General features: G+C 40.8%; 1 protein-coding gene across 2 annotated transcripts; it reads left to right on the top strand.

The window, feature by feature from the left end:
- Positions 1-266: 266 nt before the first annotated feature.
- Positions 267-16,260, top strand: AFG2B (AAA ATPase AFG2B). Of its 2 annotated transcripts, XM_087821748.1 has the most exons (8): positions 267-1,363; positions 2,492-2,677; positions 7,082-7,240; positions 10,066-10,275; positions 10,798-11,022; positions 12,587-12,721; positions 13,615-13,740; positions 15,918-16,260. In XM_087821748.1, the coding sequence occupies exons 1-8, from the start codon at positions 269-271 to the stop codon at positions 16,083-16,085; spliced, it is 2,304 nt and encodes a 767-aa protein (XP_087677874.1). In that variant the 5' UTR covers positions 267-268; the 3' UTR covers positions 16,086-16,260. The 2 variants fall into 2 exon arrangements, with proteins under 2 accessions (XP_087677874.1, XP_087677876.1); XM_087821750.1 differs by lacking the exons at positions 13,615-13,740; positions 15,918-16,260 and having other exon boundaries at positions 10,798-10,990; positions 12,587-12,696.
- The last annotated feature ends 339 nt before the right edge of the window (positions 16,261-16,599 follow it).

The raw sequence follows: 16,599 nt of genomic DNA, 5'->3' as shown, positions 1-16,599 counted from the left end.
CTCCCGGCGCCCGTAAAGAAGGTTTTGTCCGGAAAGCTCAGGAATCGGCCAGTATTTCATCAAAGCCGACGCCACAACCAGCTATCCCCAGGGCCAGGACACCGTCTATCTCCCCGATTGGCCCTTCTGGCCTCCACTCAGACGCTAGTGACTCTTGCCTGGCGCGTGCGCCTCACCTGCTTCCGGCCGGGTGCTCGGTGTATCGGCCTTTCCGGCCCGGGTGGAATCCCTACCCCCACTGTCCTCGGCCTAGGTTCCACCGTGTGCAATGGCTCCGGACTCAGGTCCCCTGCCCGAAGGGCCTGTCCTAAAGCTCCTTCCCTTAGACACTAGGGACCGGGGCACCCAGCGCTGTCGCCTGGGCCCGGCAGCCTTCCATGCCTTGGGCGCGCACTTGGGCTCGGCGGTGAAGATCTCCCTGCCGGACGGCGGCTCCTGCCTTTGCACCGCCTGGCCGCGGCGGGACGGAGCGGACGGGTTTGTGCAACTGGATCCGCAGTGCGCGAGTCCCGGGTCCGCAGTCGGGGCGCCGGGGTCCCGGGGGAGCCTCAGCCTGAGCCGCCTCCGCCTGGTGCCCTGCCCGCCCCTCCGGCGCCTCACCGTGTGGCCGGAGTTGCGGGAGCGGGCGGGGGCGCGCGGGGCCCCGAGTCCAGCCGCGGTGCTGGAGGCAGCGCAGGAGCTGCTGCGGAACCGGCCAGTCTCCAGGGGCCACGTGGTGGCCGCTCCTCCGGGCGTCCCCGGCCCGGTGGCCGCCCTGCACATCGTCAGCGGAGTGCCCAGCCCGGAGCCGGCCGGGCTGGTCACCCCTCACACCCTCATCGGTCTCAGCGGGGAGCCTCCGTCGGCAGCGTCTCCGCGGCCCGAGGTGCCCCTGGGGGGCCTCTCGGAGGCGGCGGACTCCCTGCGAGAGCTCCTCCGCCTGCCGCTCCGCTACCCGCGCGCCTTGGCCGCGCTGGGACTAGCCGTGCCCCGCGGGGTGCTCCTGGCGGGGCCCCCGGGAGTGGGCAAGACCCAGCTAGTGCGGGCGGTGGTCCGCGAGGCGGGCGCGGAGCTGCTGGCCGTGAGCGCGCCCGCGCTGCAGGGCGCGCGGCCCGGGGAGACGGAGGAGAACGTGCGGCGCGTCTTCCAGCGCGCGCGGGAGCTGGCGGGCCGCGCGCCCACCCTGCTCTTCCTGGACGAGGTGGACGCGCTGTGTCCCCGGCGGGGCGGCGCGCACCGGGCCCCCGAGGGCCGCGTGGTGGCCCAGGTGTTGACGCTGCTGGACGGCGCCCGCGGGGACCGCGAGGTGGTGGTGGTGGGATCCACCAACCGGCCGGACGCGCTGGACCCGGCGCTGCGCAGACCCGGGAGATTCGACCGAGAGGTAAGGGGCCGGGGCGGGTCCCCCGTGACCCCTGCACCCTCGACTTCTGCCCAGGTTGGCCTCCCCGAGGCGTTGCCACTTAGGTTTGGACCCCGGTGGGGCTGGAGTGGGCCCTTTGTAAGAGCGCGAAGAACACGTCGGTTCCCTTTCCAAACATGATCCGCGAACCGGGATTCGTTTTCTCCAGCGTCGAAGTGTCCTGAGCAGCGAGTGTCCGTTAGGGGTTGGTTTTGTTGTACAGGTCTTGAAGAAGAAACCTACAACCAGTAATGTTAATGTTTAGGGGAAGTAGGTTTGCTACAAGTGCCTTAAACTTAAATGGATAATAGGGTGGCGTTAATGGGAGCGACATAAACTCTCCTGGATTCCTTCTCGCGCGCGCGGAGGCCACCATCCTGTCCCACCTGCGCTCCCTGAGTCCCGGGAAGCTTGAGGATTCAAAAGCTGTCCTGTTTATAAGCGTCAGTCTTCAGTGGATTCTTGGTTTCTGTTAAAATAGTTTGAACAGTTTAGTTTAAGTGATGTTTGAACTTTGTGGTAGGATTCTAAAGGGACACGATAATTGCACACTTTTAGCTTAACCTGCTCGGAACTTGAGTGGATTTTTCCCTTGCAGCATCCAGTGCCAGGCTCCTGAATCGGCTCCCTAAGGACTGGGACCTAGACTATCTGGTTTACTGGCTCCTAGAATTTGGTCTGGTCTCAAAAGTAACAAATCAAGACTTATTAAATAACATATGTAATTTTCATTGTGCAGCTTTTTAGCCAGTGTTGCTCTTCTGGAAGATTAGGATTTTCGTATGTTCAGAATCTAAGGTAGGCTTAAGAGGACCTAGTAATAATTCCTAATTTGCTCACTAAATTATTGTACATATTCGTGAGGATAAAAAATAATATTTTAGCCCGGGCTGGTGGCTCAGTTGGTTGAGCTTTGTCCCCTACACCAAAAAGGTGGTGGGTTGGATTCCCTGTCAGGGCACATACCTAGGTTTCTGGTTTGATCCCAGTCTGGACGCACACGGAAGGCAACGGATCGATGTCTCTCTCTAAAATAAATAAATTTTTGGGTGACGATTAAAGATAATAATATTTTAAACAGTAAGTTATTATTTTTTGCTTTGCATATAGGTTGTCATTGGGACTCCCACACTTAAACAAAGAAAGGAGATTCTACAGGTGATTACCTCAAAGATGCCCATCTCTAGTCAAGTTGACTTGAGCCTCTTTGCAGAAATGACAGTTGGCTATGTTGGCGCAGACCTGACCGCACTCTGTAGGGAGGCTGCCCTGCATGCTTTGCTTCACAGTGAGAAGGTAGGAAACGCTGATTTATGGGCATGTGTATTAATTTTTTTATTAAGGCAACAAATTAATTTGGGGGATTGAAAAAAGTGGTAAGTACATTTTCTTGGACCTTTTGATACCTTCCACAGCTGTTTCTTACATATATTTTTACGTTTGAAACATTTGAGAATATACTGCAGCCGTGATGCCCCTTTAGCCTTGAAAACTTAAGTGTATGTTTCCTAAAAACTAGGACTTTAACCACAGTACAGTGATCCAGATGAGGAAATTAACATTGACACAATACTTTTACCTAATCTATGTAGACCTTGTCCAAATCTCACCATTTGTCCCACTAATTTCATTTAGAGCAAACATTTAAAAAGGAAAAGAGAAAATGTTCTTTTTAATCCAGGATTACACACTGCATTTAGTTGTCATGATTTCTTAATCTTTTAAAGCCTAGAACCATTCTTCAGCCTTTTTTTAACGACTTTGACATTTTAAGAGTACAGGTCAATTATTCTGTAAAATATTCTTCAGTTGGGTTTGACCGATGTTTCCTCATAATTTGATTCGTGTTTTGCCTTTTTGGCAGGAGTATCTAAAATGATCCTGTGCTCTCATTGTATCGATTAGTGAGCAAACGGTATCTTTGTCCTATTAACTTATTTCTTGAGTAAGGTTACCACCTTATCCAATCTCTGAGATTTCTCTATTGTCATGATACTATTTCCCTTTATTATTAATATGTATCTTATAGGGAAAATAGCCTTTGCTAACTCAGGAAAAAATTGCGTGCCTGTAATTTTATTTAAATTTGACTTTGATGTTCAGATCTTTAATTCATGACTACCTTTCTTAAAAATATTTAGAATATTAGCTTAAATATAATAGTTTTCCAACACTGTGGATTGGAAAATCTGTTCACTTTGTACATAATAAGTAACCCTGAATTCCTAAACCCCTTTAGAAAAAAATTCAGCATGCTGAGGATTTGGGGACAAAGTTTTTAATCTCTGTTGTAATGTTAACATTGTCCTTTGATCTTATAATTTCTAAAGCCCAATTTTAAGTTTGTTTAAACTATTAAAGGATGATTTATCCTAAATTTTGAAAACCTCTTTACCTAGATAATTTGTATCCCTCCTTATTTCCTTTTCATTTATTTTTACTCTTACACTGAAGGTGGGGAAGGAGTTAGATGAACTTAAGTCCTCATCTTCTGGGTCTTTTAGAACCAAAACTGCTTGAAGATTTAATGACAAATCCCACGTGTAAAGGTGTAGGAGTATATGCCTTTTGAGGGAATGACGAGAGTACCAGGGGATGGAAAATGAGATTCACATTTAGGATTCCCTCTGCTTTGAAGTTCCAGGTTTGACCTTGAGCACCTTGGCTTAGGGGGACCAGCCAGCTGCTGCCATCCTAGGGTGGAGCCCGGTGCTACTTGAGGAGGGGCCTGCCCAGGCATAGTTACCGCAGGCGATGGCTGAGTTCATAAGCAACCAGGGGAAGTGGAAGAAAGGAAGGCAAAAAGGAAGAAGGGACAGAGGCATCTGGAGAGGTACTGGCTCCATCTTTTCCTTCCTTCCCACTCCAGGCAGCTGAGGGGCTGCTACTGCCTCTTTGTGTGCCAGGGCAGACAAGGGACCCATTGAAGTTTGTTCACCTTTTTGTAAAGTATTCCTATGAAAGGGTGAGAAATACAGTTTAACACATACACATATACATACGGAAGGGAAAGAATTATATGAGAATCCAGTGAAGTAATGCACACACGAGGGATCTTGCAATAGAGATGGGATGTTCAAATGTTAGTAGGAGTTACCTAAAAATTAATTAGTATTCAGGTACCCAGCATCTAATACTGCCAGCCAGTTAAAAAAAAAAAAGTTACTTAAAAAATTATTTAAGTGTTCATTGTAAGAAATTAAATAAGATAAAAAATTATAAAGAAAGTAAAAATTGCTTGAAATCTTTCCCAGACATTATAATTATTAACATTTTTTTTAAGGAATGCTGTTCAGAATTGCTCTATACATATATATTCACTTATATAATCTTACATAAATGGGCTAAAATAGTTTAGTATTGAAAATGGGAATTTTTGGACAAGTGAATGTTTAGAGTTTGATATAAAAGGGCAAATACTTAAATATAATACAGGTATTACAAATAGAAATATGAGTTTTTAACTCTAACAAAAAATTTGCTTCATTAGAATGATTAAGGAAATTGCTAGAAGGATTCTTCAAAATATAATCTTAGCGTGAAGATGGACTTTCTTAGCATAACAGAAAACCTAATAGCCAGCCGGGCCAGGAGGCAGCCAATCAATGACTCTCTCATCATTGATATTTCTATCTCTCTCTCCCTCTCCCTTCCTCTCTCTAAAATCAATAAAAACATTTGAAAACAACAAAAAAAAAAACCTAATAGCCAAAAAGGAAAAGATTTACTAATTTGACCATTTTGGAATGGCAAAACAATATTATAAGCAAAGATAAGACATGAGATAGACTGGGGAAAAATGCTTTTAGCCCTTGACAGAAAGAGCAGTTACCTTGTAGGGAAAGAACTCTCGCCTATCAGTAAGAAAAGACAAAAAGTCCAAGAGAAAATGGGTAATAAGGTATGACCAAAATTACAAACGGCCAATAAACGTGAAAAATTCTCCTTAAAGATTAGTTTCTTTCAATTCTTAACTTTCTGTTTTGAAATAAGTAAAACTTTAGGGAGAGTTGTAAGATAGGGAACTCCTGCTAAATCCTTTATCCAAATCCACCAATTTTTAACATGTTGCCAAATTAGCTTTATCATTTTCTCTATGCATGTATGTATATACATGTTATTTTTTTATGAATCATTTGAGGATGGATAACCCATTATCCCTTAATTTTTTAATGTGTATTTCCTCATAGCAAGGATACTCTCATACATGAGCACAGTATGGTTGGTTAGTATAATCATTATATTCAAGAAATTTAATACTGATACAAAATGTTATCACATCTATAGTCCATATACTGATTTGGGTAATGGTTTCAATATTTTTAACTATTTTTTTTCTCTCAGTACAGAATCTAGTTCAGAATAATATATTACACTTACTTTTAATCTTGAACACTCCATAGCTTTTTTTTTTTGGTGAGATATTTGACATCGACATTTCATTTTTAAGGATGCAGGTCAGTGGTTTCATAGACTGCCTCTCAGTTTGGGTTTGCCTAATGTTGCTTCATAGATTCAGATTATGCGTGCCTGTTAGGAATACTACAGAAGTGATAGTGTGTCCTTCTTAGGGTGTCACATGTGGAGCCACAAGATGGCCACAGTCCCTTATGGGTGCTGCCCCTAAGTGGTGACTGATGTGATCATCCAGTCAAGGTTTTGTCCAGTTTCTTAGTGTATAGCTGTCTTTTGCTTTGCAATTAATACATCCATGAGGAGACCCTTTGAGATCATGCAGATATCCTGCTCCTCATCAACTTTCCTTCCCCTCGATTAGACTCTATTAATGATTCTTGCTCAAAAAAGCCTTTACTATGATGGTTCCAAAAAGTGATTTTCGAATTCCTTTACTCCCTCTATCTCACTCTTGATTGAAGAAATTTAATTAACACAGTAGTGAGTCCCATTTCCTCCGTCACATTGGGAGAAATTGAAAAGTTTGGTAATGTCCAGTGTCAGAGATGTGTGGAGAGAATAGCAGCTTTGCCTTCATTGGTGCAGCTTTGAGGACAGCTTGGTAGTAGCTGTCACAACTGTACACTTACACACTCTTAAACCCTGTCATTCTGCTTTGAGGAAATTATATAAAGTACCTGGCATGTAAAAGTGAGGTAGAAAAAAAGGAGTGAGGTAGAGTTATATTAGTTGACATGAAAAGATTCCTGAGATAAGTTTTTTAAAAAGCACAAATTAATGCCCTGCCGGTGTGACTTGGTGGTTGAGCTTCGACCTGTGAACCAGGAGGTCACCAGTTCTATTCCCCGTCAGGGCACATGCCCCGGTTGCAGGCTCCGTCCCCAGTAGGGGGCGTGCAGGAGGCAGCTGATCAATGACTCTCTCATCATTGATGTTTCTGTCTCTCTCCCTTTCCCTTCCTCTCTCTGAAATCAATAAAAACATTAAAAAAATAAAGTACAAATTAATGTGTATGGTGTGGTCCCCCATTTGTGTTATGTGTTTGAAAGGATATACACATGCTTTTATTATAAAGCATGCTGGGAAAATATACAGGAAATTGTTGACATCCTCAGGGATGAATGTTGGGGGGAGGGGTTTAAGGTTCTTTTGTACCATGTGTATAAATTTCTTTATAGTGATAACAAAATAGATTTATAAATTCAAAAGAGGGTAAACTAATTATGCAAAAAAGTCTCACCTCGTTTTTGGTTTGATTTTGCTTTTTTGGGTGTCTTTCTTCAGAATCAGGAGAATCCGACGATTAATGAAACAGACTTTCTTGAAGCTTTTAAAAAGATTCAACCTTCATCATTTCGAAGTGTTATTGGGCTGATGGACATCAAGCCTGTTGGTTGGGAACAGATTGGTGGCCTTGAAGATGTAAAACTGAAGTTAAAACAGGTGAGACAGATAATCTGCCTAAGCCAGTAGAATATTATAATTTAGGTGCAATGCATTCATGATGAAAACAAGCTATGCCGAAATGGCTCTTGCTGTCATCACTAATTTGATCCTAATATTTAAGTCCAGTGATCACTTTTCAGTCCCTATTTAATTGGACTTCTATAAGCATTAAATACTATTTTTCATACTTCCCTAGCTCATCCTCTTTTTGTTTGTTTTTTGCTTTAAAGAGTTGATAATCTAGAACAGGGCTCAGTAAACTTTTTTCTGTAAAGGGCCAGAGTAAATATTTTAGGCTTTGTGGGCTAGTCTGCTGCAAACCACTCAACTGCCGTTGTACCACAAAAGCAGCCACAGGCAATATGTAATGGGTACTTGTATTCTGTTGAAACTATTTTAGGACACTGAAGTCATACAGTTTTCTCATCATGAAATATATTATTGTTTTGATTTTTTTTCTGAGCATTAAAAAATGTAAAAATGATTTAGTTCACGAGCTGTACAAAAATACTTAGGTGGTGGGCCTTACTTTGCTCCAGGACTGGTAAAAGCACAACATTATAATAAATAGTCTGTATGGCTGGATGGTTACTTGATACTGGTTCTCACAGTGGATGCTGAGGGACACAACTCTCCAGATCCTCTTGCCTACATTGCAGTTTCAGAAATTGATTTTGCCAGCTTACCTTCCAGTGATCCTGCCATAAGGAACTAGGTTTCTCTAACCACACACACAAAAGCCTGATTTATAAGTATCCATTATTGTTTATTCATTTTAACTAGGAGCTATAGATCTACAGTGAACCTGGATATCCCTGTGTCCATGGATAAGCATATTTATAATATACCCTGTTTGTTTACATGCATTGTCACATTTAATCTTCATAAAATATGTGAGAGATTAGCCGTACTTTCCTGTTGAAAACTCTAGCTCTGAGATGTTAAACTTTTCTGCCTTCCTGAACACTCCTCTTCCATATCTTAAATGTTAGTGCTCCAAGCTCCTGGGAGTCCTCTTTTTGCATTCTGTGAGTGAGTCCATGATCTCGATGTCCAAGGCTCCAACTGTCCCCCGAAAACTGTTAACTCAAAAATCTTTATATCCTGTACACACAGTTCTTTTGATTTTTAGAACTACTTAGCCACCTGCCTACCCAACACTGCCAGGGATCTAAAACTCAGCTTGTTCAGTTCAGCTCATCAGCTCCATCTCCACACCTGCCTCAGTGACTTCCTGCCTCAGTGCAGACAGCCGCGCCTTCCCCAAGTCAGACATGTCTTCTGAATGCACAGGGCCATATGTGTGCACATAACTTCCCATCTGGGTTTAGAACTTAGTCCCTGTGTAAAATACAATTATATTTTATGTTATAAATCCATCCCTTCCCTGCCATCTCCACTGCCTGTGACACCCAGCCTTATTATTTTTGTAGTATGAATCATTGCAAGAGAATTTTAACTGGTTTCCCTACCTCTAGCTTCATTTCCTTCCAGTCCATTGTCCATACCACTTCCTCATTGTTGACTAAAACTTTTAAAGCCCATTGTGATCAGACTCTTCTTTCCATTTCAACTCTATTGCTCCTTGCTTCCCTCTTCCTCCCCTCTGCTCCTGGCGGGATGAGTTAGTTGGTTTTGTGTCTCTCTGTTTTTTTGTTGTTGTGTCCCTCTGTATGTTTAACTTTTTTAAATATTTTTTTTGGATTTCAGAGAGTTCAGGAAGGGGGAGAGAGAGAGAAACATCAGTGCTGAGAGAGTCATTGACCTGCTGCCTCCCACACGCCCCCTACTGGGGATCGAGCCAGCAACCCTGGCATGTGCCCTGACTAGGAATCCAACTGTGACCTCCAGGTTCATGGGTCAATGCTCAACTAGTGAGCCCCGCCAGGCTGGGCTCTCTGTATGTATTGTTTCTTCTTCATGGAATGCCCTTCTCTGGCCTAGTTGTTAGTTTACAAGCCTGTTTCCCCAACTGAAATATGACTTGCCAAGATCCAGAGGTCTTGTCTTACCCCTTTTTTGGAGAGAGGCAATATATCAGTAGTTAAAAGCTTATGTTCTTGATCTGCACTGCCTGGGGTCAGTCTCAGTTCTACCACCTCACTAGCAATAAGCCCTGGGCAAATTACTTAACTTTTCTAAGCCTGAGTTTCAACATCTGTAAAATTATGATGATAAAACTATCTACCTAAGGGGTAGGTAAGATTTATTTACTATTCAGTTAACATTTATTGAGTGCCTACTTTGTGAGGGTATCATTCTAGGTGCCAGGGATTCACAGGTGAAATTGGCTTACGTTCTAGCAGGAGCAGAATGACAAACCCAACATGGAAAAATAATATTTCAGATAGTGCATGAATAAGTGCTCCAAAAGTAAAAGAGGGCAGTAGCATAGAGTGACTAGGAGGAGGAGGGTCTGCTTTAACTAGAGTGGTTAGGGAAGACCTCTCCAGGGAAATGACACTGAGCTGAGACCTGAATGATGAGGGGTGGCCACACAAAGATCTTGAGGGGGTGTTCAGGCAGAGAGAGAATAGCAGGTAAGGCCCTGAGAAGGAACAGGGTGGGGTGTGGGTGTCAGGTTATGGAAGACCTTGTAAGCAGTGGTAAGTAAGGGGTTTGGATTGGAATTTATTCTAATTCTGATGGCAAGTCATTGAAGGATTTAAGAAGCCAGTGATGTGTCCTGAGTTAGGTTCTAACATCGCTGGCTGCTGTGTGGGAAAGGACCTGAGAATTGTGGAATGAACAAATAAGTTTACTGAATTATTTGATGTTTTATTGTTATACTAAAACTACTGTCTCTTTTTGTGTACTTACAGAGCATTGAATGGCCTCTGAAATTCCCTCGTGAATTTGTTAGGATGGGTCTGACACAGCCAAAGGGAGTTCTCCTCTATGGCCCTCCTGGATGTGCTAAGACCACCCTGGTGAGGGCTCTGGCCACAAGCTGCCATTGCTCTTTTGTTTCAGTGAGTGGAGCTGATCTCTTTTCACCTTTTGTTGGAGACTCAGAAAAACTCTTGTCTCAGGTTTGTTTGTTTATTTTTCTCCATGTAGTTAAGTTTACTTTTGAATTTTTATTTCATGCCTTAAGGATAAACCTTATTTTTAAAAATGTAATGGCTTATTTTTCCTATTAGATAAGTTATACATATTTGTTTATAGAAAATTTAGAAAATATAGAAAAATATAAATAAGAAATGCTTCATAATCCCTCTACCTACATTAACATTTTAGTGAGTTTCTTTTGTCTTTCTGTTTCCTTGAGCAGGCGATATATATGTATCTTTATTGTGATTTTTTTTTTACTTAACATTATCACTTTTAAAATTCCATAATATTAAAAATTATTTGAAAACATGATTTTTAACTCCTACATAAAACTGCATTGTTTCTAGTTTTATTTATTTGTTCCCCAATTTTTAGACATTTAGGATCTTTCTCTTCTTTCTACATTGTAAAAATAGTAATGCAGAAAACATAAATTCACATGAATACAGTATAATATATAGCTTTTTGAATTTTTAATATTTTTATTTTCTTAACAAAAGGTATTTCGACAAGCAAGAGCAAATACTCCAGCAATTGTGTTTTTGGATGAAATTGATTCAATCTTGGGCTCTCGATCAATCAGCAAAACAGGATGTAATGTTCAAGAGCGTGTTCTTTCTGTTCTTCTGAATGAATTAGATGGTATTGGACTGAAAACTATTGAGAGAAGAGGAAGTAAATCAGATCAACAGGGTAAATACAAGGAGCTGAAAAAAAATGAAGAGGTATTTATTAGCCAGATTCCACCAAAACTCCAGGCCCACATTAAATAGAATGCATCTACACTAGCTTTTCCTGAGTTGGATTCATCTCATAGGAAGAATTATATCATTTCAGTTGGACTCTGTTAGGATACTTACAAACCTGGTAAAATTGTGATTTAACTGGAAAAGGTGAGGCAAATTTTATAAGTTAGCTATATATGAGTGTTTTATTTATTCTAAGATTTAGAAATATAACTTTACATATTGTTAATGGAGAAGGGAGTTTCTTTTTATTTCTATATCCTGAAAAAACCAGTGTCCATCCCTTTATATATTCATTTATTAATGTAATTAAAAATTTTTTTAATATGTCTATTGATTTCAGAGAGAGGAAGGGAGAGGGAGTGAGAGAGAGATAGAAACATCAGTGATGAGAGAGAGTCATTGAGCAGCCACCTCCTACATGCCCCATACTGGGGATTGAGCCCGCAGCCTGGGCATGTGCCCTGACCAGGAATTGAACCGCGATCTCCTAGATCATAGGTCGATGCTCAACCCCTGAGCTACACTGGCTGGGCTAAATTTATTTTTTGTGAAGCAAAACATTATTTTCAATAATCTTAGTAACTGAAAATTTCCAGTTTCCTTGAGGAAGGGATTTCCTTGGTTATAATAAATTTGAAATGACTTTTGGGAGTCTCCTTCCCCCTCTTCTGAGTCTTCTCCAGATAGAGTTTGGCATCTTAAATAATCAAATAATCCCTGACAGGTAATTTTTCTTATCTGTTATTCTTTTCTTATTATTACTTACGTCCCACTTTTAAAATTGTTCCATGGAAGGAGAATCTTAACACCTCCTTAGAGGTGTTAGAATTTGAAGGGACCCATGAAGTTTTCTAATCAGATCTCCTCATAATGCAGGAACTATTCTGTAGCATCTTGCAGGTGTTTATCCAGCCTCAGCTAAAGTACTTACAGATACAGGGAACTCGCTGCTTTGAGAGATCACATTACTGGGGAACTATGATTATTCACACACAATTTTGCATGCTTAGTGTGGAAGACCTTGCCCTGGTTGCTTTTAGATATCTGTATCCAGGATTTAAATACCTGCATCTTAGGTGTTCATATTTCTGCCTCTGGAAAGAAAAATAAAAAGTAAAGCATATCTCCCTCTTTAAGGACGAGAGCCAAGACTTTTCATAGCCATACATCTACATGCGTTTGTCACATGCTTCTATCTTTTCAAGCCATTCTTTTAAATGTAAATATTCGCTGACGCTCAGGTGCCTCAGACACCAGTTACATGTTTTCTTTTATGAAGTCAGACTTTTCATGGAGAGATGCTTCCTCCCTATTGGCCACTCCCTTCCTCATGTGCACAAGTGGCTCTTTGATTAATAATTTGTTTCTGGGGTACCTTGTTATGGAGAAGGTAGTCTGGATGTGAGGTATAAGCATCCCAGACCCAAGAAAGAAGTATCCCTATTTAAAAACTAGTAGACCTTGTGATTTGTAATTTTAAAAATACATTTAATAATTAGCAATTTATTGACATCATTCTGTGTCGTGTGTTTTTCCTCAGTTGGAGTTTCAAGAAATTTTTAATCGAAATGTCATGATTGTTGCGGCAACAAATAGACCCGATGTGTTAGATGATGCTTTGTTACGGCCTGGAAGATTAGATAAGATTATTTATATCCCACCTCCAGATGAAAAGGTAATCATTGCACACACTCTGGGTGAACGTTCTCAATAGCACATAAGTGACTGAACTCTAAGGAGCCTGGCAGAACTGAATCCCAAGCGGGAGGTGGGTGTACGTGGTGTGTGCTGTACAATGGGTTCTGCATTCTTCCTGCCTGGAGACTCTTCATAAATCATCATTTCCGTCTGTTTTTCCTGGGACTCTGGCCCTATTTTAAGAGAAACATAAGCCTAAAAGTAAGGTAGTTATTTCAGTGAGTTACTGAGTTGGTCGAGTCTATTCACCATTATTTTGCAACTAGAATGGAGGAATCCTAAAGTGTTAAAAGGGTTTGGGGTTAGCGTCCTTACTTTACAGTGGAGAAATCTGAGATTTTAGAGATTACATAATGTATCCACAGCCAACGAATCAGTGAATTCTTTGCCCTTAACATCCAGGGCCTCTGGCAGGAGTGGTGAAAGACAGAGAATGAATTTTTTCCTTCCTTGGGCTTTTGTCAAGTTTTGAAGGGATGAAAAAATTTTTTTAAATGTCTATTATATTTTTAAATTGTGTCTGATAGTTCATGTATTTACTTTTAAACATATCTGGTGGTACTATTTGTACCTGAAAGAGAGATTGATCATGTCTCTTAAAGAGATCTACCTATAGTTAGCTATTTTAAAAATCAACTATAAAAATGTTAAAATTTTATCATGATGTCATTATTATTACCATTGTCATATGAGCCATTGATGAGTTAATCTTTCTTACCTCTTCAGAAGTGATTCTTACTGTTTGATTTTTAAATATATGTACTTTCTATGTAATATGATAGGAAACTATAACTTGAAATGTTTTAACATAGTGTGTGTCAAACATAAATGTTACAGGGTTATAAACATATTAATTATATTTTGTTCCAGGGCAGGCTTTCTGTTTTGAAAGTCTGTACAAAAAACATGCCAGTGGGACCTGATGTTTCTTTAGAAAACCTAGCAGCAGAAACCTGTTTTTTCTCTGGAGCTGATCTTAGAAACCTATGTAAAGAAGTAAGTTAATTAGCGAAGAAATCTGTGGTTCAGAACATTTCTTCCTTTATTCAGATCTTCATTCACTTGGCGGTATTTACTGAAAGACGCCTGTGTGGCAGGCACCCGGTGAGGTGAAAGAGACAGATGCAGCCCCTTCCCTTGTAGAACTTACAGGTTGATGGGGAGCGTGCAGAGAGGTGAATCATAGTACTGAATTGGCAACTGAAAATACGTAGTGAGTCAGGGAAGTTTAGGGTGCTGTGTATGGAAACACCAAGGAAGAACACCAACCTGGACTTGGGCGTCATAAAGAGAGGGTGTGTGTAAACTGAAATTGGGGGGTGATGAGGGGAGTTAGCAGGCTAAGGAGGGAAGGGGAGTGTTCAAGGCAGAGGGGATAAAATATATAGACTGTTGGAGATAGGAAATGACATGACATTATTGAAGAGGTGGACAATAGCCAGATCACTCAGGTCCTTGTAAACTACTTTAAGGCCTTTAGACTTTATTTTGAGGGCAAAAGAAGCCATTGTCCAGTTTTCCCTTTCCCTAAACGGTTTTTTTTTTTGTTTTTTTAGTTTAAGTAAATTTTATTTTATTTATTTATTTTTAAATATATATTGATTTCAGAGAGAGGAAAGGAGAGGGAGAGAGAGATAGAAACATCAGTGATGAGAGAGTCATTGATCGGCTGCCTCGTACACGCCCCGCAGTGGGGATTGAGCCCGCAACCCGGGCATGTGCCCTGACCGGGAATCGAACACTGATCACCTGGATCGTAGGTCGATGCTCAACTGCTGAGCCACGCCCGGCCGGGCTAAGTAAATTTTATTTTTATTCTTTAATTTTTTCAATTACAGTTTACATTCAATATTATTTTCTATTCATTTCAGGTGTACAGCATAGTGATTAGACAATGATACTTTACAAAGTGGTCTCCCTGATATTTTCAGAACACACCTGGCACCACACATACTTATTACATTACTGACTGTTCCTTATGCTGTATTTTACATCCCGTGACTAATCTGTAACTACCAATTTGTACTTTTTAATTACTTCACCTTTTTCACCCAGTCCCCCATCCTTCTCCTCTGGCAGCCATCAGTCTACTCTCTGTATCTATGAGTCTGTATCAATTTTGTTTGTTCTTTAGATTCAACATAAGTGAAATCGTATGGTATTTGTCTTTCTCTGTCTGACTTATTTCACTTAGCATAATGCCCTCTAGTCCATCCCATGCTGTCACAAATGGTAAGATGTCATTCTTTTTTAGGACTAAGTAATATCCCATTGTATATATGCACCACAGCTTTTTTATCCACTCATTCTATTGATGGGCACTTGGGTTGCTTCCATATCTTGGCTGTTGTAAATAATTCTGTAAGGGACATAGGAGTGCATATATTCTTTCCATAAACTTCTATAAAATATAACATTCAGAAAAATGCACAGATCAGATCATAAGGCTACAGTTCACTGAATTAACATAAAATGATTACTTGTATATCCACCACTTGGGGTGAGAAAGAATATTATCAACACCCCAGAAGCCTCCCTTGGACCTCCGCACTCTCTATTCCTAAGGAAACCACTCCTGAAGTTCGGGTTACTACCCTTTTGCTCTTATGAACTATGCTGCTATGAACAAGCTTGTGCATGTGTATTGGTGTACATGTGTATGTGTGTCTGTTTCATGTATGTATATATCTACAGAGAATTGCTGGGTCATAAAGTATGTGTTTGATCTGTTTCTTTCTGGTCAGTGTTGTGACCTGTTTAGAAACTCCTAGTCTGAGGTCAGGAAGATAGTCTCTCATCTTTAAATACGTATATGGGCTCATAATGTATATATTATTCTGCAACTTGCTTTTTCTTTTTTTCCCGTTTAAGGCCAGAGTTTAATGTAGAAGAAAAGTTCTACTAAGAGGACTTTTAATCACTGACTTTTTAGCTTAATGTTCTTGTATTGTTTTTTGTTAATCCTCACTTGATATTTTTTTCCATTGATTTTTGTAGACCATGTGCAAGAGACACGTTGATTGGTTGCCTCCCACACGTGCCCAATAGGGCAGTTTAATGTTTTTATTGTCATGAATTTGGAATTCTGTGAAGTGAGACTGAGATTTTTGCATTCAAGCTTTATATATTATAAAACAAAAATGAAGCGAATTATTTCTTTTTGTCTTTCATAGGCTGCCTTGCTGGCTCTGCAAGAAGATGGACTAGAAGCAACCACAGTGAAACAAGAGCACTTTCTAAAATCACTTAAGACTGTAAAACCATCCTTAAGTCACAAGGATTTGACTTTATATAAAAACTTATTTCAGAAACAAGGATTTTTTAACTTAGAGGATATTTAAAGATTACATACCTGCTCAAGGATTAACTGAAATGTGAACTTGCACTATAGTTTGCAAGTTCACTTTTATAGTTTGTATATGTTATTTCTTGTAAATAAACCAAACTTGTGGCTGATAAGCTAAGGTTCATCTTATTTCTAAAAAGTATATTAAAATACCATAATTTAGGAAAAAAGTATATGTATGTGTGTTGATTTTGTAGTGGGAGTGGTGGTTTTTGTTTGCTCTGTTTTGGTTGATTGCTTTTTTAACTACTTTGAAATAATGTCATACTTACGGAAAAGTTGCAAGAATGGTACAAAGAACTCATATATTCTTAACCCATATTCACCAATTTTTAACATTTTGCCATATGGTGAACAGACATACCTCTTTTTATTGTGCCCTCAAGATGTTGCATTTTTTCACAAATTGAAGGCAAGACCCTCCACCAGCAAAAAGATTACAACTCTTGTTGTTGTGATACTTGCTTTATAGCAGTGGTCTGGAACCGAACCCGAAGTATCTCTGAGGT

Source organism: Miniopterus natalensis, chromosome 1 (genome assembly GCF_054644295.1).
Source record: "Miniopterus natalensis isolate mMinNat1 chromosome 1, mMinNat1.hap1, whole genome shotgun sequence".
Classification (NCBI taxonomy): domain Eukaryota; kingdom Metazoa; phylum Chordata; class Mammalia; order Chiroptera; family Miniopteridae; genus Miniopterus; species Miniopterus natalensis.
This window is presented reverse-complemented; position numbering and strand designations above follow the sequence as displayed.

What these genes read in the sequence shown, in the direction of transcription:
- AFG2B (XM_087821748.1), top strand. Translation starts at nt 269, where the DNA reads ATGGCTCCGGACTCAGGTCCCCTGCCCGAAGGGCCTGTCCTAAAGCTC. An exon ending in TAAAACTGAAGTTAAAACAG is followed by an intron (nt 7,241 to 10,065) that starts GTGAGACAGATA and finishes GTGTACTTACAG; the next exon opens with AGCATTGAATGGCCTCTGAA. An exon ending in TCCCACCTCCAGATGAAAAG is followed by an intron (nt 12,722 to 13,614) that starts GTAATCATTGCA and finishes ATTTTGTTCCAG; the next exon opens with GGCAGGCTTTCTGTTTTGAA.